The sequence below is a fragment of the Athene noctua genome, chromosome 5 (genome assembly GCF_965140245.1).
Source record: "Athene noctua chromosome 5, bAthNoc1.hap1.1, whole genome shotgun sequence".
In the NCBI taxonomy this organism is placed as follows: Eukaryota; Metazoa; Chordata; class Aves; order Strigiformes; family Strigidae; genus Athene; species Athene noctua.
The window spans coordinates 13,730,971-13,747,594 of NC_134041.1; the positions used below are offsets into that span (position 1 = coordinate 13,730,971).

The 16,624-nt window shown below is 37.3% G+C and overlaps 1 protein-coding gene across 2 annotated transcripts in view; it reads left to right on the forward strand.

The window, feature by feature from the left end:
- Positions 1-16,624, forward strand: part of AK5 (adenylate kinase 5) — a 99,766-nt gene that overhangs the window by 48,143 nt on the left and 34,999 nt on the right. For both annotated transcript variants that reach the window (XM_074906414.1, XM_074906413.1), the window contains exons 7-8: positions 2,160-2,250; positions 8,726-8,802. In XM_074906414.1, the coding sequence (XP_074762515.1) occupies positions 2,160-2,250; positions 8,726-8,802 (168 nt within the window). The remainder of the gene's footprint in view (positions 1-2,159; positions 2,251-8,725; positions 8,803-16,624) is intronic.

The window sequence follows — 16,624 nt, forward strand, 5'->3', positions numbered from 1 at the left end:
CAAAGCTGCTCTTTTTTCATGGATAATAAATTGTCCAACAGTAGTGCAACAGCTTCATTTAAGACCTGTTCTTCCACAAGCCTCAGTTTTGACACAAGTTAAAATGTAATCCTTCTAATAGATAAACACAAATTTCTGATTTATAAATAAAAAATAATGATTTGAGTTTTGGTTAACGCTGAATGGCAAAAGAACTCCTTAAGAATAGAAAAATTTCTGCCCAGACAGATGGACAATGGTGCTGCATCACAGAATGAATCTGAGTGGTCCTCAGGTCAGAGCCAGAAACTGCATTTCAAGAACCAGTGAGAAACCTCTGTGTATTGATAGTTATAGTAGGCTCGTCTGGGATGGAAATGAAGTCTAGAGCTGAGCTAAGCATAAAGCTAAATATTAAGACCTTAGAGAATTAAATCAGGACTAAATCAATTAGGATTTGAACACTCAGACAGGTGTTGAGAGTTGAGCTTGTTGGCAAGAAACTTTCTACAGTGGTTGCCTCTCTCTAGTATACTCTGGCCTTCCACAAGCTTCCATTTTCTATAGTTCACACAGACTCAGTTTGTAGAATCATTCTTTGTCTCTTTGATGTTCTTTCCCTATTTTTGAACAATTTCTGACATTTGCCACTCTAAATAATTATTTTAGGGATGATATTTCCCTCTGAGTTTTCCTTGAGGTGATAAAACAAAATTCCATAAGAAAGTGAATTTCATTACCAGCGACTGAACAGCTTAAGTAATATAGATAATGCATAAGTCATCATAAGGCATAATGAAGAGAGTGATACTGATTTTGCAGTGATGGGTATTAGACAAGGAATTCAGTATCTCTCTAAAATTAACTCACTGTCATGCTATAGTCTTGAGATAGATAGATATTCCAAAACAATTTCATCTCTATAAATGTTAGCTTCTGCAGCAATGTTCTAGTAGAGTTTCAACTTCTTTCTCCACGGCAAAAATAATAGGTAGGGAAAAGCCTTGAGACAGGCAGGTGTTGGCGAGACATCTGAAAAGGTGCTTAACAGTCTTGGAAGAAAGAGCCCACTGAAGTTCATGAGCTTGCAATCACTAGTGTATTGCTTTTTGCCCTGGGATTCATTCTGCATCTTAAAACATTACACTGAAGATACAGAATGATTGAAAATAGTGACTGTTATACAGAGTGGCATGCACTGAACGACAGCCATATGATGTGACCGTTGTTTGCTTGCTCCTGTAACTTGAGGTTACAGTATTTCCTTTTTCCATAGTAACATACCTGGCCTCAATTCAAGGAATAAGAAAAAGTCCAGAGCAACCGTAATAAAATGTCTCAGTCTTTTTCCAAAGGAGGCCTCAATAAGTGATGGTCTAAATGAATGAAGCTTGATAAACGTGATGAGATAAAACACAAAGGTACTGTCAAGCATGTCACCTGGCCATAAAACAAACCTGTCAGAGCTGAGAAAAAACTTGGGAGAATCAGTATCAGAATTCAGGCAAAAGATAGACTAAATGAAAAAAGTTTAAAATGTTAATAAAGTAATTATTTGAATTTTAAAGGACAGTGCTTTCCTGATTTTATTAATTTATGACTGAGCTAATACATTTTCTGCTAGTGCGAGAGCAAGGAAAGCTGCCTTTTCTATATAATAGGGGACTTTCAGAAAGCCCTTTTTCCTTAGAATTTTGCTCAACTACTTGAAGAAATTGTACACACATACGTGTCACAAAAATTGGTTTCAGACAATTCAGAAATTGCTGAAAAATTTTCACTTGCGAATTAAATGGCTAATGATGCTCATCTCTGAAAAGAAGTGACAATAAAGTAATCACATTTCTGCTGTCTATGCTGTTGTGGTTTTTTCCACCATCCAATAGTTGAAAAAGTAACATGCATTAGTAGTTTTACTTTCTGCTTTGAAACTTCATTCTCTGAGAGTAGGTCAATTTTACTGTAGCTTCTGTTTCTGACAAGCTATTAAAAATAGGAAAAGTCATTTACAAAATTAGTTTAGTTCTCAGTCAAAATTAAAATGATTCATACCTAAAGCAGTGGAAAGCACACAGAAAAATAGAAAGATTCCTATCAAGAAGGCTTGGGGTGAGAAATCATGTTACATGTTGATGTTCAGCCAAGCAGTAAGTGTGTCTTTTTTTTTTTTTTTTTTTTAGTTTGATGCAGACAGAGATGAAGAAGAAGTGTTCTTTGACATAAGTTCAGCAGTTGACAATAAACTATTTGCAAACAAAGAGGCCGCAGCAGGTGAGTTAATGTGAAATTTAGAGAACTACATTTTTTATACTGCCTTTGACGTTGGTGGGATGCCTTTCTCATATTCCTCAAGTATGGACATATGTACTGTAGCAAAGTCTTGACCAACCTCAAACATTTGCCCAAGAACAAGGGCAAAAAAATTGCTTTACAGTTGGAAACTTCATACAAACCACCTAACATCTTGTTTGTCTACAAGCACACCTTAAAATACTATGGCTAGTCCACTAAACAACTATATTATTAATACAAAAACTTTATAAGTTGATTGATTCTACTTGTCAACTGTCTGCTTCAGTTCCAGATGATACCTCAGTGTTCAACAGAAAACCAGTCCTATGAGATTAATGATCACAGTTCCTCCTTAATAATTGGTACTAATTCTGAAACTGTGTGTGAATATAAGTCAGGCATTTGGGGGATTTATTTATTTATATATTTATTATTTGTGCTTACTGAGGCTTGAATGTCTTCAAAGAAAAAGCCTTTGAGGGACAAAGAACTGGAAAAGAATTGAAGCTAAAAAAATTAAAGCACTGAAAATCCATAACATCTGTCAGAAATATTTTGCTTGAAAACAGGAAAATGTTCCTTGGTAACTTCACAACTTTTTTTTTTTACAGATGGCATCCCTGGCTGCCTTCCAAATAGACCATGAGGGTTATATAGGTAGATGAGGTCATAAATGTCTTGTGAAGCAGCACACAAAAAGAAAATTCTAGGTGAAATATTTTCCTGTAAAAGGTACTAGTTTTATTAAAACAAAGATTATATATATATATATATATATATATATAGTAGAGAAGATCGTGTATCTGATCTCTCCTCTGTTTTATGGAAAACTCATCTACCATCAATTGTCAGACAGCATAGCTTCAGTCATCTGGGGGCTGCCAAGGCAGAAGAAATTGATGAAGCACGGTGAAGTCTAGTAGTAGCTATACATCTATTATCTCTTTTTGACAAAGGGGATATTACTTTTTTCTACTAGCACGACATTTGCAAAGAGCAGTACTTCAGGGAGAAAGGTTAGGTCATATTTTGAAGATCTGAAAGGGAGTTCCCAAGCTAGCTAGCCTACAAACCCCACCCATAAGGCTATTTTGGTAATGTTCAAAATGAGATAAAGATGAATGATCAAGGTGTGAGGGGGGGGTGGGCGGTCTTTGGTGTCAGGGGTAGGGGGTTTGAGAATGATAAAAAGTGCATTAGCTAAAAAAGCAGGTTTCTAGTGGTCAGCCTCAAGGTAAGATGCACACAAGAATAAAGACTACTAGCTTTCTCTGTTAAGTTGTACTCTTACCTCTTTTGTGCTTAGCTGTATTCCTAGAGGCAAGAGATTGATTCCAAAACTAAAATGTTATTCCCACTGCATAGCATTGTATTGATAATTACCTGTGGATACCCTAATTAAATGAGCTAAGTACTGAATAGCAAGACGACAAAAGAAGTGACATAAAGGTGCTGACTGATTGACAAAAGCTGAACAATTTGCAGAAATTGGTTGCAGTTCTGGATGACTTCCAGTCAGTTCCTTAGAAGACTGATCTACTTAATAAATCCCTAACCAAAATAATTGGAGAGCTATGAGCTTTATCAGAAGCCATGCCACCATCATCTAATTGGTGCTTGAGTACCAATAATAGTAACGAGACTGAAAGTAGGGTTTCTAGAGATCCTGTGAGACCAGATATTTAATTTCTGGAGGTCACAATTCCAGCATTGCCTTGATCTCACTTTTTGTGTTTTAATCCTGTTAGTGATATTGCAGTATATTTTGGTTCCTGGTAGCAAACATAAACATAGTATTTCTAATATTTTCATGCCTTCATATCAATCTAATTCATATGTTACACCTGTAAAATGCAGTTGTAATCAGCTGTGTAGCAATATGTGCTTGAAGAAAACAACTGAGTATTTTTATAGATTAAAATACAGTTTTCTCACTGCCTTCTACGACGTATTAAGACTGTTGCCAAGAGCAACAACCTGTCATGAAGCTCAACAGTGTAAGGTTGCAATGAAATAAAAAAATTCTCTTCTAAGCATTTGTTTTGCCCAAATGCTTATGTATGCTATGCAACATGTATTGAGTTATTCAGCAGTGCTTCAGAGCATGTTCCGTAACATAAAAAGACATTTTTATTTTACTGATCTTAAACACGCTATTAAAAGAAGCACCATGTTTCACATGATAATCTGAGATTACTTTTATGACAGTCGGTGTTAAACGGTGCAAATACTATAGTTGTTAAAATATGAGTATAGGCATATTTGAGCCAGTGAACCATACTGAATAGAATTGCTACCAGGATTTGAAATAAGTAATGGCTTTAAGCAAGTGTTGGACATATATTAGCTGATTTGCCGAAACACAAATGGTCCAAGGAGCAGACTTAATTAACTCACATGATGGGGTATAGCTACCTTGTAATGGGAAGTTAAATCAACTACAGATCAGTACAATTTAGTTTTATTGTATAAATTATTTTAGTGAATTGTGGAAAAGCAATGCTTGACATTTACATTCATGAAAACACTTGCAGAGAAAGTGACATGCACCCAGGCTCAGAACACTGAAGGGTTTTATAGGACCAGAGACATTTACAGCCCTGATGCCCCTGGTTCTGCGGTGCATTTCTGTGGTAGGAATCATACACCTGCATGTAACAGCCATACCCTCTCAGCTTTCCATGACCAATCCTCTGCAATTCAGCTTAGGAGCAACAGAGAATATGTAAGATGCAGCATAAAATTTAAAAGTACAGCCTCATGGTGAAGGAAGTGGCTGAGCACAGCCCTGCACCCCTCTGTGCATTTTCCCCGACTGTCAGACCTGGCAGTGGTAGCTCTTGTACAAGGGTGTGCTGACAACTGCAACCACCCGTTAATTCAACTTGTCCCTCAGTGCTGTGTCATTGGATCCTCCTGGGTTCCTGGCAAGACAAATCTTTATGAATGATGCCTTTAGTGTCAAGATACAAAGCCTAGCGAAACCAGGAATGCATTCTAGCTGATCTGCTGTTCCTTTTTTCAGCAGCCTGCTCCCCGCCCCCCGAGAGCTGATTATTCAGTTGACGGGGATTTAATAAAAACTTCAACTGATTTATTTTTTAATTGTGCAGTACTGTACCTAATAAAATCCTCTCTGCTTTCTCCCTAAGGAAAACAGGGCACATGAAAATAACCAGGTTTCCCTTACCTCAACTTTATGCATGCACTGAAATAGAGGAAGCATATTTTAAGTCATGAGAGTACCTTTTTCTCCATGGCAGTAGAGTTTTGATGCATTTTCTTAATTTTTTTTTTTAAACTGTATTAATTTCAAAAGGGGAAGCTCAACAGTTTCTCAGATTGTTTGCAACAGGTTCCTACAAGCACACAAAGGGTCTAAGTTAATAAAGAGCTGAGATTATCTGGTGGAATGGAGCATCCTTTAGAAAGAAATTAGGACAGTTCAGACTGTAAAATCTTAGCCTAATAGTAAACAAGTATTAATTTTTTTTTATACCCTAGTTCTCAGTGTACCAACTTATCAAAAGATAAACAACATAACTTACTCAAAAAAGGCAATGAAACTTACTCATGATCAGTGGTTTTGTTGTCAGAACATGAGATGTGCAGCCTGCAGACCCATTGAAAGCAGCAGGGCATGTTTGCTTCCAAACGCTTTAACTAATCCTCCTCTTTTCCTTAAGCCAACATTTTGTGTTTGTCTTTTGATAGCTGAACATTGCCACAAGTTTTACATAAAATGTTTCATTGAAATTTGGGCTTAGAAAACCTGAGCTGAGTTTTGAATTATCCACTTTCTCACACTCTCCCCTTGGCTTTAGCCTGTCAGTAGCTTTGCTTACCACCAAGATTACTGACTCCCAGTACCTTGCTGCATGGCTGTCTGTTATGCTTCTGCTGCCACGTTTACTAGTGATTAGCTAGCAAGACTGTTCTCCTCCCCTAGAAGACCTGTTTTGGCAAGATTCGGTCCAAACTCAGCAAAATATGCTCCCTCCATCAACAACTAAGCTGGAGGATAGCAAACTACTCATGCTTATTCATACTGCACCAGAAATATCACAAGTACACTTGTATGTCCCCTCATTACTTTATCTTGTCCTGGGAGTAGTCATTTGTTTCAATTAGTTTCTGGTAGGTTTGTCTTTAGGCAATTTGAGAAAGGTAGAGAAGTCTGTATACTGTTCAGTGATAGATGGTTATGGGTTTTGTTAGTTTTCATGAAACCAAGAAAGACACATATTTTCAGTTTTCCTGACCTTCCTGGAACATACCCTAGAAAGGAGCTATGCTCCCCTAAGCAAACTGGTGCCCTAGTTCAAGAAAAAAGGCCATAAGATGCTTGACCATATTATAATAATATAACCATTATGGCTTTTATCACTTAAGATACATTATGCATGAATGTTCATTTTCAGCCTGACCTTTACATTCAAGTTTGCAGCACCATATTTCATATTAACGTTTCTAGTTAAGAATACATACTGCTCTTGGTAGTTAAGTGACAGTTAATCAAATAGTTGCATGCAAGCGCCTTTAAAAGTGATTGATGTGTCAAGGTAGGCCAATGCTGGTGACAACTAAGGCTCAGTTAAATTATATTACCAACAATGACACAGTGTTAAGAGTGAGATGTCAGCTGTGTAAAATAAATCAAAAAATTAGGATTGTCTCAGCAGTTATAAATCTGTTTGGTTGTGTATATCTTTTACAGACAGGTATTTTCAAAAGACCATAAAGTGTATATGCCAGAGAGCATGCTGCATATACACATGACATTCTACAGTAGCAAGAGTAGAATCCCTGATTTTTTTTTTTTATAGCAATCTGATAAAGTATACACAAACATTAGGGGGAGGGGGGAGAAAAAAAATACCCAGCAGATGGTAGACCCAGGTCTTTCCCTGGTATCTCTTACGTAGTCCAAAGAGTTGCATTGAAGATGAATTTAGCAGTAATTGTAATATGGATTGCAAACTAAGACATCCTGGAATCATCATCTCTACCAAGCAGTTATGGTTTTAGTCATCATGACATTCAGTTCCTCTCCTCTGTTCTTAGTGATGTTTAGCTCACCACGCACATACATTATTACTATGTAAACTTTAAAAGCAAACAAAAGCAGATAATACATAAATGCATCTGGCAGAAATTGAACTGCAAAATCTGTTGCTGATAGTGCTTGTTACAAAGAGCCACCCATACAAACATCTCTGATGGTGAGAAAACAACTCCAGGTCAGCAATAGTCTTAAAACTATGTATCCTCAATGCCAGTGCTTGCAGGAACATCACACCAGGTAGAGACACCTGTAACCCAGGAGGGAGGGAGTTATATTCTTCCTCATCAGTGATCTTGTCTGGCTGGGGACATGAGAGCACAAAACAGACCGCATCTCTTATACTTCCCCTGGTTTACCTGTTGCTCCCCACATGAAGACAGTGATTGGACTCACCTGTGGCTACTGGCTGGTTATATTGTTTAGATCTCTGTGTTATTACAGTGGTTTTGTTATTCTCGTATTACTAATGCTCTGAAAAATACTCCTGTAGTCAGATGCCTTTGACATTTTAACATATGTTGAATACATGCAGGATTTGGTTTAGGCCTGCATCATCTGGAGGGCACAGGACGCTATTTTCTTCCTCACTGCCCAGGAGTAAAATAATCTGAATGGGTTGATGATGTCAGAATATGATATCCATGCTGCACCCTTCCTCTGTTTATATAGAAAGGTGATTAGTGGTTTATCCTCCCATTCTGGTTTAGCAGTGATTACCCCCCCCCGCACAACTTGTTGAAATACCAAGCCCAGTTTCTGTTAGCCTGTACCTTCAGTTCAGCTGAAGCTAAACTGTAAAGCTCAGCCAGGTCAAGGCTTCTCAGCGACTGAATTTTGTCATCCCCAAGTGCAAGAGGCTGCATGGCTTGCTGATCCTGTCACAGGAAGATGATGGGGAGAAGGGGCAGAGCCACACCACCACCTTAGAAAGGGGTAGGGTAGGAATGGGACTGTTGCTGCTGGAAGTATGGCTGCTTTTGCTTCCCCATCAGCATCACTCCAGGATGCTTATCTGCTAATCCCCAGTTAGTCAGTATTTTTTTGCTTTCCTAAACATGGTTTGTATTCTCTCCTGAGTCAAGATCCCTGTTACATTTTTACAATTGCAAGTCATGGCATGCAAAACACCGTGCCCAATAAGTCTGCAGTCTAGCTGGAACAATTCACCTTTTAGTATAACCATTCCTTATTATTTTTTGTGGTAGTTTTTATGGATGCTTTCAAGGCTTTATTAGTGGCATACCATTCACCTGGGTACTCTAGGACATCTGAATGGTTCCTTGGATCACAGTTTTTGCATACATACTGACAACTGGAAATATTAGTGTTCCATCACAAAGTGAAAATTTCCAATTCATTTCCGAAGTCTAATTTTCTTTCCCGTTTTAGGGACAAATGAACTTGACTGCAGTCTGATAATGGATTCTGGAGATACTGTTTATACAGAATTTGACTTTGAAGACCAGGTAATTTTATGTATTTATGGTCTCTCTGTAGACGGTTTTCTAGTTTATGTACATACTGTGCTTTACAGTTTGTCTGAACAAGGTGGTGGAACTTTAAGGATACCTAAGCCAAAGTGCCATATAAGTAAATTTGTGATACACAGAGGTTGCTTTCTGGTTATGAGAAAAGAGTGATTATTACTGTGGTATTCAGTCCCTATCTTCCATTGCTATACATTGCTGAGTTTCCTCCACAAATTTTAAAATGCTGGCAAATGTGGCAAATAGAATTGTTGGAACGCGCTGTAAGTCTACTGTGTATTTAAGAAAGAGGAGTAAAACAGTTTTCAAAGAAGAGGGATGTAAGTACAAAAAAGTGTGAAATGTAACAAACCAAATCAAACATTCTCCCCTCAAAAAAGAAGAGTGTTTTTAAGAATAAACCAACAAATGCTTACAGTGTGTTGTAACAAGCTTTTCTACTGATCCCATTCTATCCACATCTAAAAACTAAATTTTGATAATGTTTTCCATGTACATAGGAAGAAAGGAGGCTAGAAAGGGTTTCCTCTAATCTTCACCTCAGCACTGGTAAGACTAACATCTGGAGCGCTGTGTCCAGTTCGAGGCTCACTGGTACAACGTATGGAGCTACTTAAGAGAGTCCAGTGAAGGGCCACTAAGGTGATTAAGGGACTGGGCCATCTCTTCTATGAGGAAAGGCTGAGAGAGCTGGGAGTATTCAACCTGGAAAAGGGCTCAGGGGTGAATCTCATCAGTGTCTACAGAAATCTGAAGGGGAGGGTTCAAAGATGGAGTCAGGGTCTTTTTAGTGGTGTCCAGTGACCAGACGAGGCAATGGGCACAAACTGAAACACAGGAGGTTCCGTGGCTTGAATACTGTGCTAAGGATAAGCGTTGTTATTCTTGTTACTGCACTGTGGACAAGCATTAAAAGAATGACTTAGAAAACCCAACATTTTAAAGCCATCTGCCTATCACATTGCTATACTTAAGGGTGGTGTTTTTGTATGTTTTGTTTTCTGCCTTTCACTTTTGCACAACTCTGCATTTTCTTCACAAATAGCACAAACACTTCTCTAGATTTGTAAGCAGCAGCTTGGCAAAGAATGTTATTTTGTGTTTCTGTTATCATTCAACTAAATGCAGTTGTGAATGTTCTCACCTCTTCCCTCATTATTCGCAGAAGATATCTTTTCTTGTGAAATTTTAAAGCTAGTGACAAAATCAGGACCAACAGAACTGAATTTTCATTCAGTGTCATCTGTTCATTCATTGGGTTTCTTTCACAGTACTCAATGCAACACTTTATCCTCACCTGCAACATGTTATATATTCCAGCCCTACTCATTTCTGTTAATTCATGATCCTTTTACTGTTCTTTTTAGCCAAGTTATTTCAGTTTGGCTCTTTTCAAGCAGACAGCTCACCTCTGTCTCCAAATCCCATTTTAAATCCCATTCTTTCATAAATATTACTTAAAACATTGTCTACCTCAGGAAACTCTCTTAAATTTCTCATCATCTGTGTCTTGACTGTACTACTTCTTTATTGCAGGGTTTAGGCCTTTATGCCTTACAAAGCAGAATGTATATTTAAATCATGTTTGGGTTATGTTGATGTTAAATTTTGCATTTTAGTGACATTCTAAATACGTTCTTTTGGCAGAATATGAACACTAAATAAATTATACTCTTGGTTCATAATGTTTGAAATGCTCTTCAAATAATAAGCACAAGTTTTATAGTTACAAAATAAAATTACCGGAAAAAATATATGAAAATGATAGTAATTTATAATTTCTAACTATATGGTTCACTGATGATATATTGCACAGTCCATATAAAAGCACTGACTGTAGTTTTGAATGAAGTTGCCTGTGGTTCTTATGTGAGACTAAACAGGACAACTATGATATGACCTGATTGTCAACAGCAAATATTCTTTCTGCTAGATGTGGTGGTTAGTTTTTCTCATTATTTTGCCAGACCAACACATTGCCATTCAGGCAAGGGTGCAATACTGCTATCAAACAGTGGAGAAATGAAGTAAAAACAGCGCTAAAAACCCTTCAGTCAAAAGAGAGATATATAAATATGAAGCAGGTGACACTGATTTCCCTTCAGCTGCAAGCTGATATCTTTATTAGCGACATTTTAAATAATGTATATATTTCTATTACTTATAAATATTTTATATATCCAGTTCATATGAGATGCCTTATACAAATATAAAGGAGAAAGCAATTGCAACCAAAAGCCACTACCATCTAAATTTTGAAAGGGTGCGAGCAAGTATTATATACAGAAGCAAAGAAGGGAATGGAGATTACCATAAAATCATAATACCATTTAGCTACCCAGTCAGAAAAACAAAATTAGAAATTACTCTCAGGAAAAAATGATCAATAACTAAACTCAGGAGTGAGAAACTGCTTGCATTCGAAACTTGAGCTCATTTTGACTGTGGCAGTGATTTAATACTCCAGTGATTTATCACATGGGGTTTATGAATTGCACAAAGCACCAACAACCTTTACTTACAGAATCTCAAGTGGAAAAGGAACGCGTGTCTGGATACAAATGTGTCATGCAGTGATGTTACTGCATAGGAAATCTGTCATGAGAATGTGGGGGATAAGAAGGCTGGTTTCTAAGCAACCTTACACAGCTGAGCTGCTAAAAATGGCTGAATTTTAGCAGAACATCTTAGTAGTCACTGAACAAGAGGAGTTGGGGGTTAGAGCAGAACACAACACATACTGAAGACAAAGCCACAGCTGGGGATGAGTATCACTTGGCACAACTGAAACGGACGTACACAGATACCTTTGCATTTTCTCAGTCTTGGAATGAGCCAGGAAAATCTCCAGTGTAAACTAAGCCAGCAAAGAAGTATCCGAGTTCTTCAGATGTACACTACTTCTTCCAGAATAACCTCTTACTGGCGGGCAGGACTAAGAAAAATGAGTGGTGTGGTTCCAACTGCTGATATAGTCATCAGCTCATCTAGGAGTGCTGCAAAATACAGCAAAGTGCTTCAGGAAACACTTGGTACCTGTTGTTGAAACAGTGCAAAGCAACACTAACGTAAGCTAAGATCTGAATTTTCTGGAGGAGTACACAGGAGAAATTGTATAAAAAATAACTCAGAAAAAGCTTTAGCTTTATACTGTACATTTTATATATGAATGTTCAGTTAAATTCATGTAACTAAATTAAAAGCAAGGTGATTGTTTCCTACTCGCTATGCATAGATGTTTCAAGAACTAGAGCACTTCTAATCACTAAGTCCTTACAGCACTGAAAGACAGGAGGGAAATACCTTCTTAAAAAAACCCCAGAAACAAACCCCAAAACCCCACCCTGTTTTCTCCAAATCACTACTAACTATTTTTCTTTTCTCAGATCTGTAGCTGTCAGATCCTGTATTACAGAAGGAATAATCTAGGCTTTTAGAATGACAGCCCAAAATTTATTCTTCCAAAAAATAAAAGCAGACAGTACCTCTCATTGGGAATGCCTTGTGGAAGAACCAGTCAAATTTTTGTGTGGTAGCAATCTCTACAGCCTTTTCTGGAGTAATGGATTACACTACTCATAACTTGATTGAAAAACATTAAAGCAGTAAACTGATAAGGTTCAGGTATTGTCACCCATGTTAAGACATCAGGAATATGTTTTGAGCCACTCATTTTTGGGTGCAACAGCATAGCTTCTAATGAGGGAAGACTTGTGCTTTATAGAAAATCCTCAATTTGCAGAACTCACTGTCGTGACTAGTGTCGGGTTTAGTAAGGATTGTCTTTTGCTGCTGGAATGTTCTTAGGTGTGATACAGGTTTTCACTGCTCACTGTTCATTTATACTTGTGATTCAATTTCTCAACTTTGCTGGAGAGGCTATCAATATAATGGCACTTGTTTCCAGGGATCAGACAAGTTTATCTTTAAGAACTGGATTTTTAATTAGAAACCTACCATTTGGCTTATTTCAAGTGCATTCAGGTCAAAAGGGAGTATTGAAAAATTGGCATCAGTGAATCCTATCAAAGACTTCCAGAAGAAAAAGTATCCAATTATTTTCTTGGGAGAAAAAGATTTTCAAGACAACCTTAGCTTAGTTAGTCTGAGGAATATTTAGACGACTTAGAGAAAAAGTTAAAACAAAGTCAGACAACTGTTAGAGTGAATACACTCCTGAACAAGTGCTTATAGAATTGATAACTGTAAAATTTGGGAAATACGAAAATCAAGTAATCTTCAAGTAAAAACCTTAAAAATATTCTTAGCATCTTCTAGTATTTGGGTCAGGGGAAATATATTTCACATTCACAAAACACGGACATGCATTTTTATGCCTCAGAGGAAGTTACCAGTCCATAACTGAGGCATTTCCATGTCCTTCCAGTGTCAGACTGCATTTACTTGTGCAATTAGGTAAATGCAATGGCACTTGCAAAGGATAGATTGCCTTCCCCCCCCCCCTCAAGTGTGTAAAAGACCTAGGAAAAGTAAATGTAAAAAAGTCTGGAAGATAATAAAAGGTTTTCTGTTCAGCAGTGACAGGCAATCTATTGAATTAAGAAAATTGCATAACCCAATCTTTGCTGCAAGTATAGAATGTTTTATAATTAGAAAATGTGACAGATCACTTGAAAAGCAACAAGCAAAACCAAAATGAAGTGGAGGAAAAAAGCCCTCAAAGAGACTTGCTCTCATTCTAAGGAGAGGAAACAAGCTCTTGATTAAAAGTTGTTGCCATGTAGTGACAATTCTTCTTACAGCTTGCTGTCATTTCCCACCCTGAGCACATATGAACCCAGGCTTTAGGGGAGCAGGAGGAAGGCTTTAGGTGAACTGATGAAAAACAGACTCCATTGCTACCGAGACTATAACAACATTTTCGGCCTGACTGATTATCATAGCTTGAATCTTAAATATTCAAGAGAGAAAATGAAAAGGCCCTGAAAGTTTTTTTCAGTGCAGGACACAAATAATCCTAAAACTGGGCAACAGCAGACTGAAAGCCTGATTTAACTAAAGCTCTGTGGATTAAATCAAAGATCGTTTTCCTTCATTTACTGTGTTTCATATAAGTTATCACTGTGTTTTGACTCCATTTTCTCTACATCAAAGATTCAATCCAGTAATTTATTTAACCCTTAAGACCCAGTACTCCAGTACATTATAATACGACAAAGAGCAAACTGCACATCTCCATTAGCAAGAGAAATTTTGATTTAGACTCCTAAAGCTACCTTTCAAAATCAGATAAACATTAATGAAATTATTTAAGGGATCACGTCTAGAATGTACTATATTAATTGTATGCTTTCTCTTTATTTGAGAACATAAGGAACTTCTGGTATAACAGTTTTATTCATATATGCTGTGCAGCTTTAATCGTTACAGGTCTTAGTCAAACAACGAAGAGTATCCAGAAGCCATTTGGGCTTTTAATGCTGAACAGTTCTGCGGTGTCCATTTCTCTTCCACTGATAGTCTGCGGTATCAATTTGAATTACAGATTCTGACTCTACAGGGAAATGGATTAAAACAGGAGTACGCCATAGAAAAGAAAATGGACTCTGGGAAACTCAGAGAATGACTGTAAAACTCTGTTCCCTCAACATTTGTTTTTATTAAAGAGCACAGAAAGGTGGAGTCCAATCTAGTTTAAGGATATCTGCAAAAAGAGATAATGAACAAGCATCCAAAGAGATGAAAGAGCTGGAGAGGCAGGCCTAACTACAGAGAAAAGATGTTTAATAGAAATGTACTGAAGTCAATGAACAATCTGTTCAGTTCAAGTTGCCATGGAAACTATCCTATTAAATGCTTAAAAAAAAAAATCAGTTCTAGAAACAAAGTACTATGGTTTGCCTGTTACAAAGTGCTCCCTTAATAAGCTCAAACCAATTGTATTTTGGTGCTTCTATATAATTTTGTAAGATTGAAGAATTATTTTTCTCTTTCAAAATCACCATTGTACACTGCAGTAAAGGCATGCAAAAGAAAGCCTACTGCTCTATTTTCCCCCATGCAAACCATAGTGAAATGGGAAAAAAAATTGCTAAAGACTCAGTCTGCATTTTTTTCTTTGGAATGCCAGAAACAGTTGTTTGCTTCTCCTTTCACAGACATTATTTTGATTTACTTTCTGGTGATACATATAGTAGGGCAGGCTGAACTGCCAATGTTAGTTGAAGTCTTTGCACCCCATTTCTTTTCTGATTTTGAACCAGAAATTGTTGCCGTACAGGGCGCAAGGATTTGGTTACAAGGATGGTGAGCTCATCTGAGTTACTGGAGATTTAAACAACAGTGACAGCATAATTCTTCAAGATGTGCTGCATTTATGCTTCACTGAATACTTTTGCAGTAATTTAGGAGGCTCTTCTCTGTGGCTTGTGGAAGGTGTCTGTAGAAAAAGTGTTACAATTTACAGTATCTCACCCTCATTTTTCTAGGCAATAGCACTAGGATAATGTACCTCCTTTCCTCACACCAGCTTGCCCTTCAGCTGGCAAACTGAGGACTTATCCTTTCATGCACAAAATATAACTTCACAGCTAAATTTATGAGTTCTGCATTTTACATGTCTACCTTTACAGCCCAGAGAAACAGCATAATTCTTGGGGAATATCAGGCATCTCACACAGTTGAGACAAATAGGATCCACATCAGAACATTTTATATTGAACCTAAAGCTGATAAAAAAAGGCAAAGGTGTATTTTAAATCCCTCCCCTGCCTCCCTGCCTCCTAGATTTAGATACCTTATTCAGAGCTATGGACCAGTTCTCTTTACATGGCCCAGCATACCTAAAGACAGCTACCAAAGCCCTTCCTTAAAAATATTTATAGCAACAATTCCTATATTTTAAAGCACTGAAGAAGAATCGGCTTTTTATAAAACATACTAATATTTCTTAATCACTGTCAAAGTAAATACTATAGATTTTCACACTAACACAGTAATTAAAACTGCAATGATTGCAAGGATGCTGTTTTGCTATATGGGATACAAACTGCCCTTTAAATAACTTATTTGTATTGTGTTGAAGCAGAAGAGTGGCTTCTCTGGGTACACTGGAAAAAAAATCCTCTATGTATTTTCAGGAAGCCATATGTTTCCTATTTGGTGTCTTTTTACTCTTTATGTATCCCGTGACTGTGCAGTCAACTTTAGTCAATCTGGGCTTAAATACCAGTCATAAGGAGTGAGCAGTGGCCTAGTTTTAGAATTCCTTCACAATAGTGCATCTCAGATCAGCTGTCTGTTTCTTCCTACAGTTAAATTCCTTCTTGATAAAGAAGTTCTTTATAAATACTGTAAAAGTTCCTTATTGAAAGTTATAAAACTACCTAATAAAACATAAATAAGTGTTTTAGTAAACCTAGAATATGCTTGGCCAAACATTAAGCAGAGGTGGTCTTTGAGATGTAAAATTTGAGCACAGCTGTCAACTTTTATTAGCAGCACATCATGAGATCTGAGACCACATGCTGGTCTTATTTGTACAACACCCTATTCTTGTCCTTCTCTGTGCCAAGATTGTTTTCTTTTTGGAAATTGAATTGAGACTGGCCTGCAGAAAAGCCTTTTTCATCTAAAGTTAAAAAACCCAAACAACCAATCACCCAAACAAAAAAAACAACCCACCGCACTGAAATCCAGGTCTCAGAAGGCAAAGGAACAGTTCAGGACAGAGGGACTCTGCATATAGTGCCAATGGTGTATGATTTGAGGGATCCATTCATTCAGGTTGTCATGAGCAGTCCAAGAAAAGGAGCTAAGCAGCTCTGAGTTTGTGGTTCAA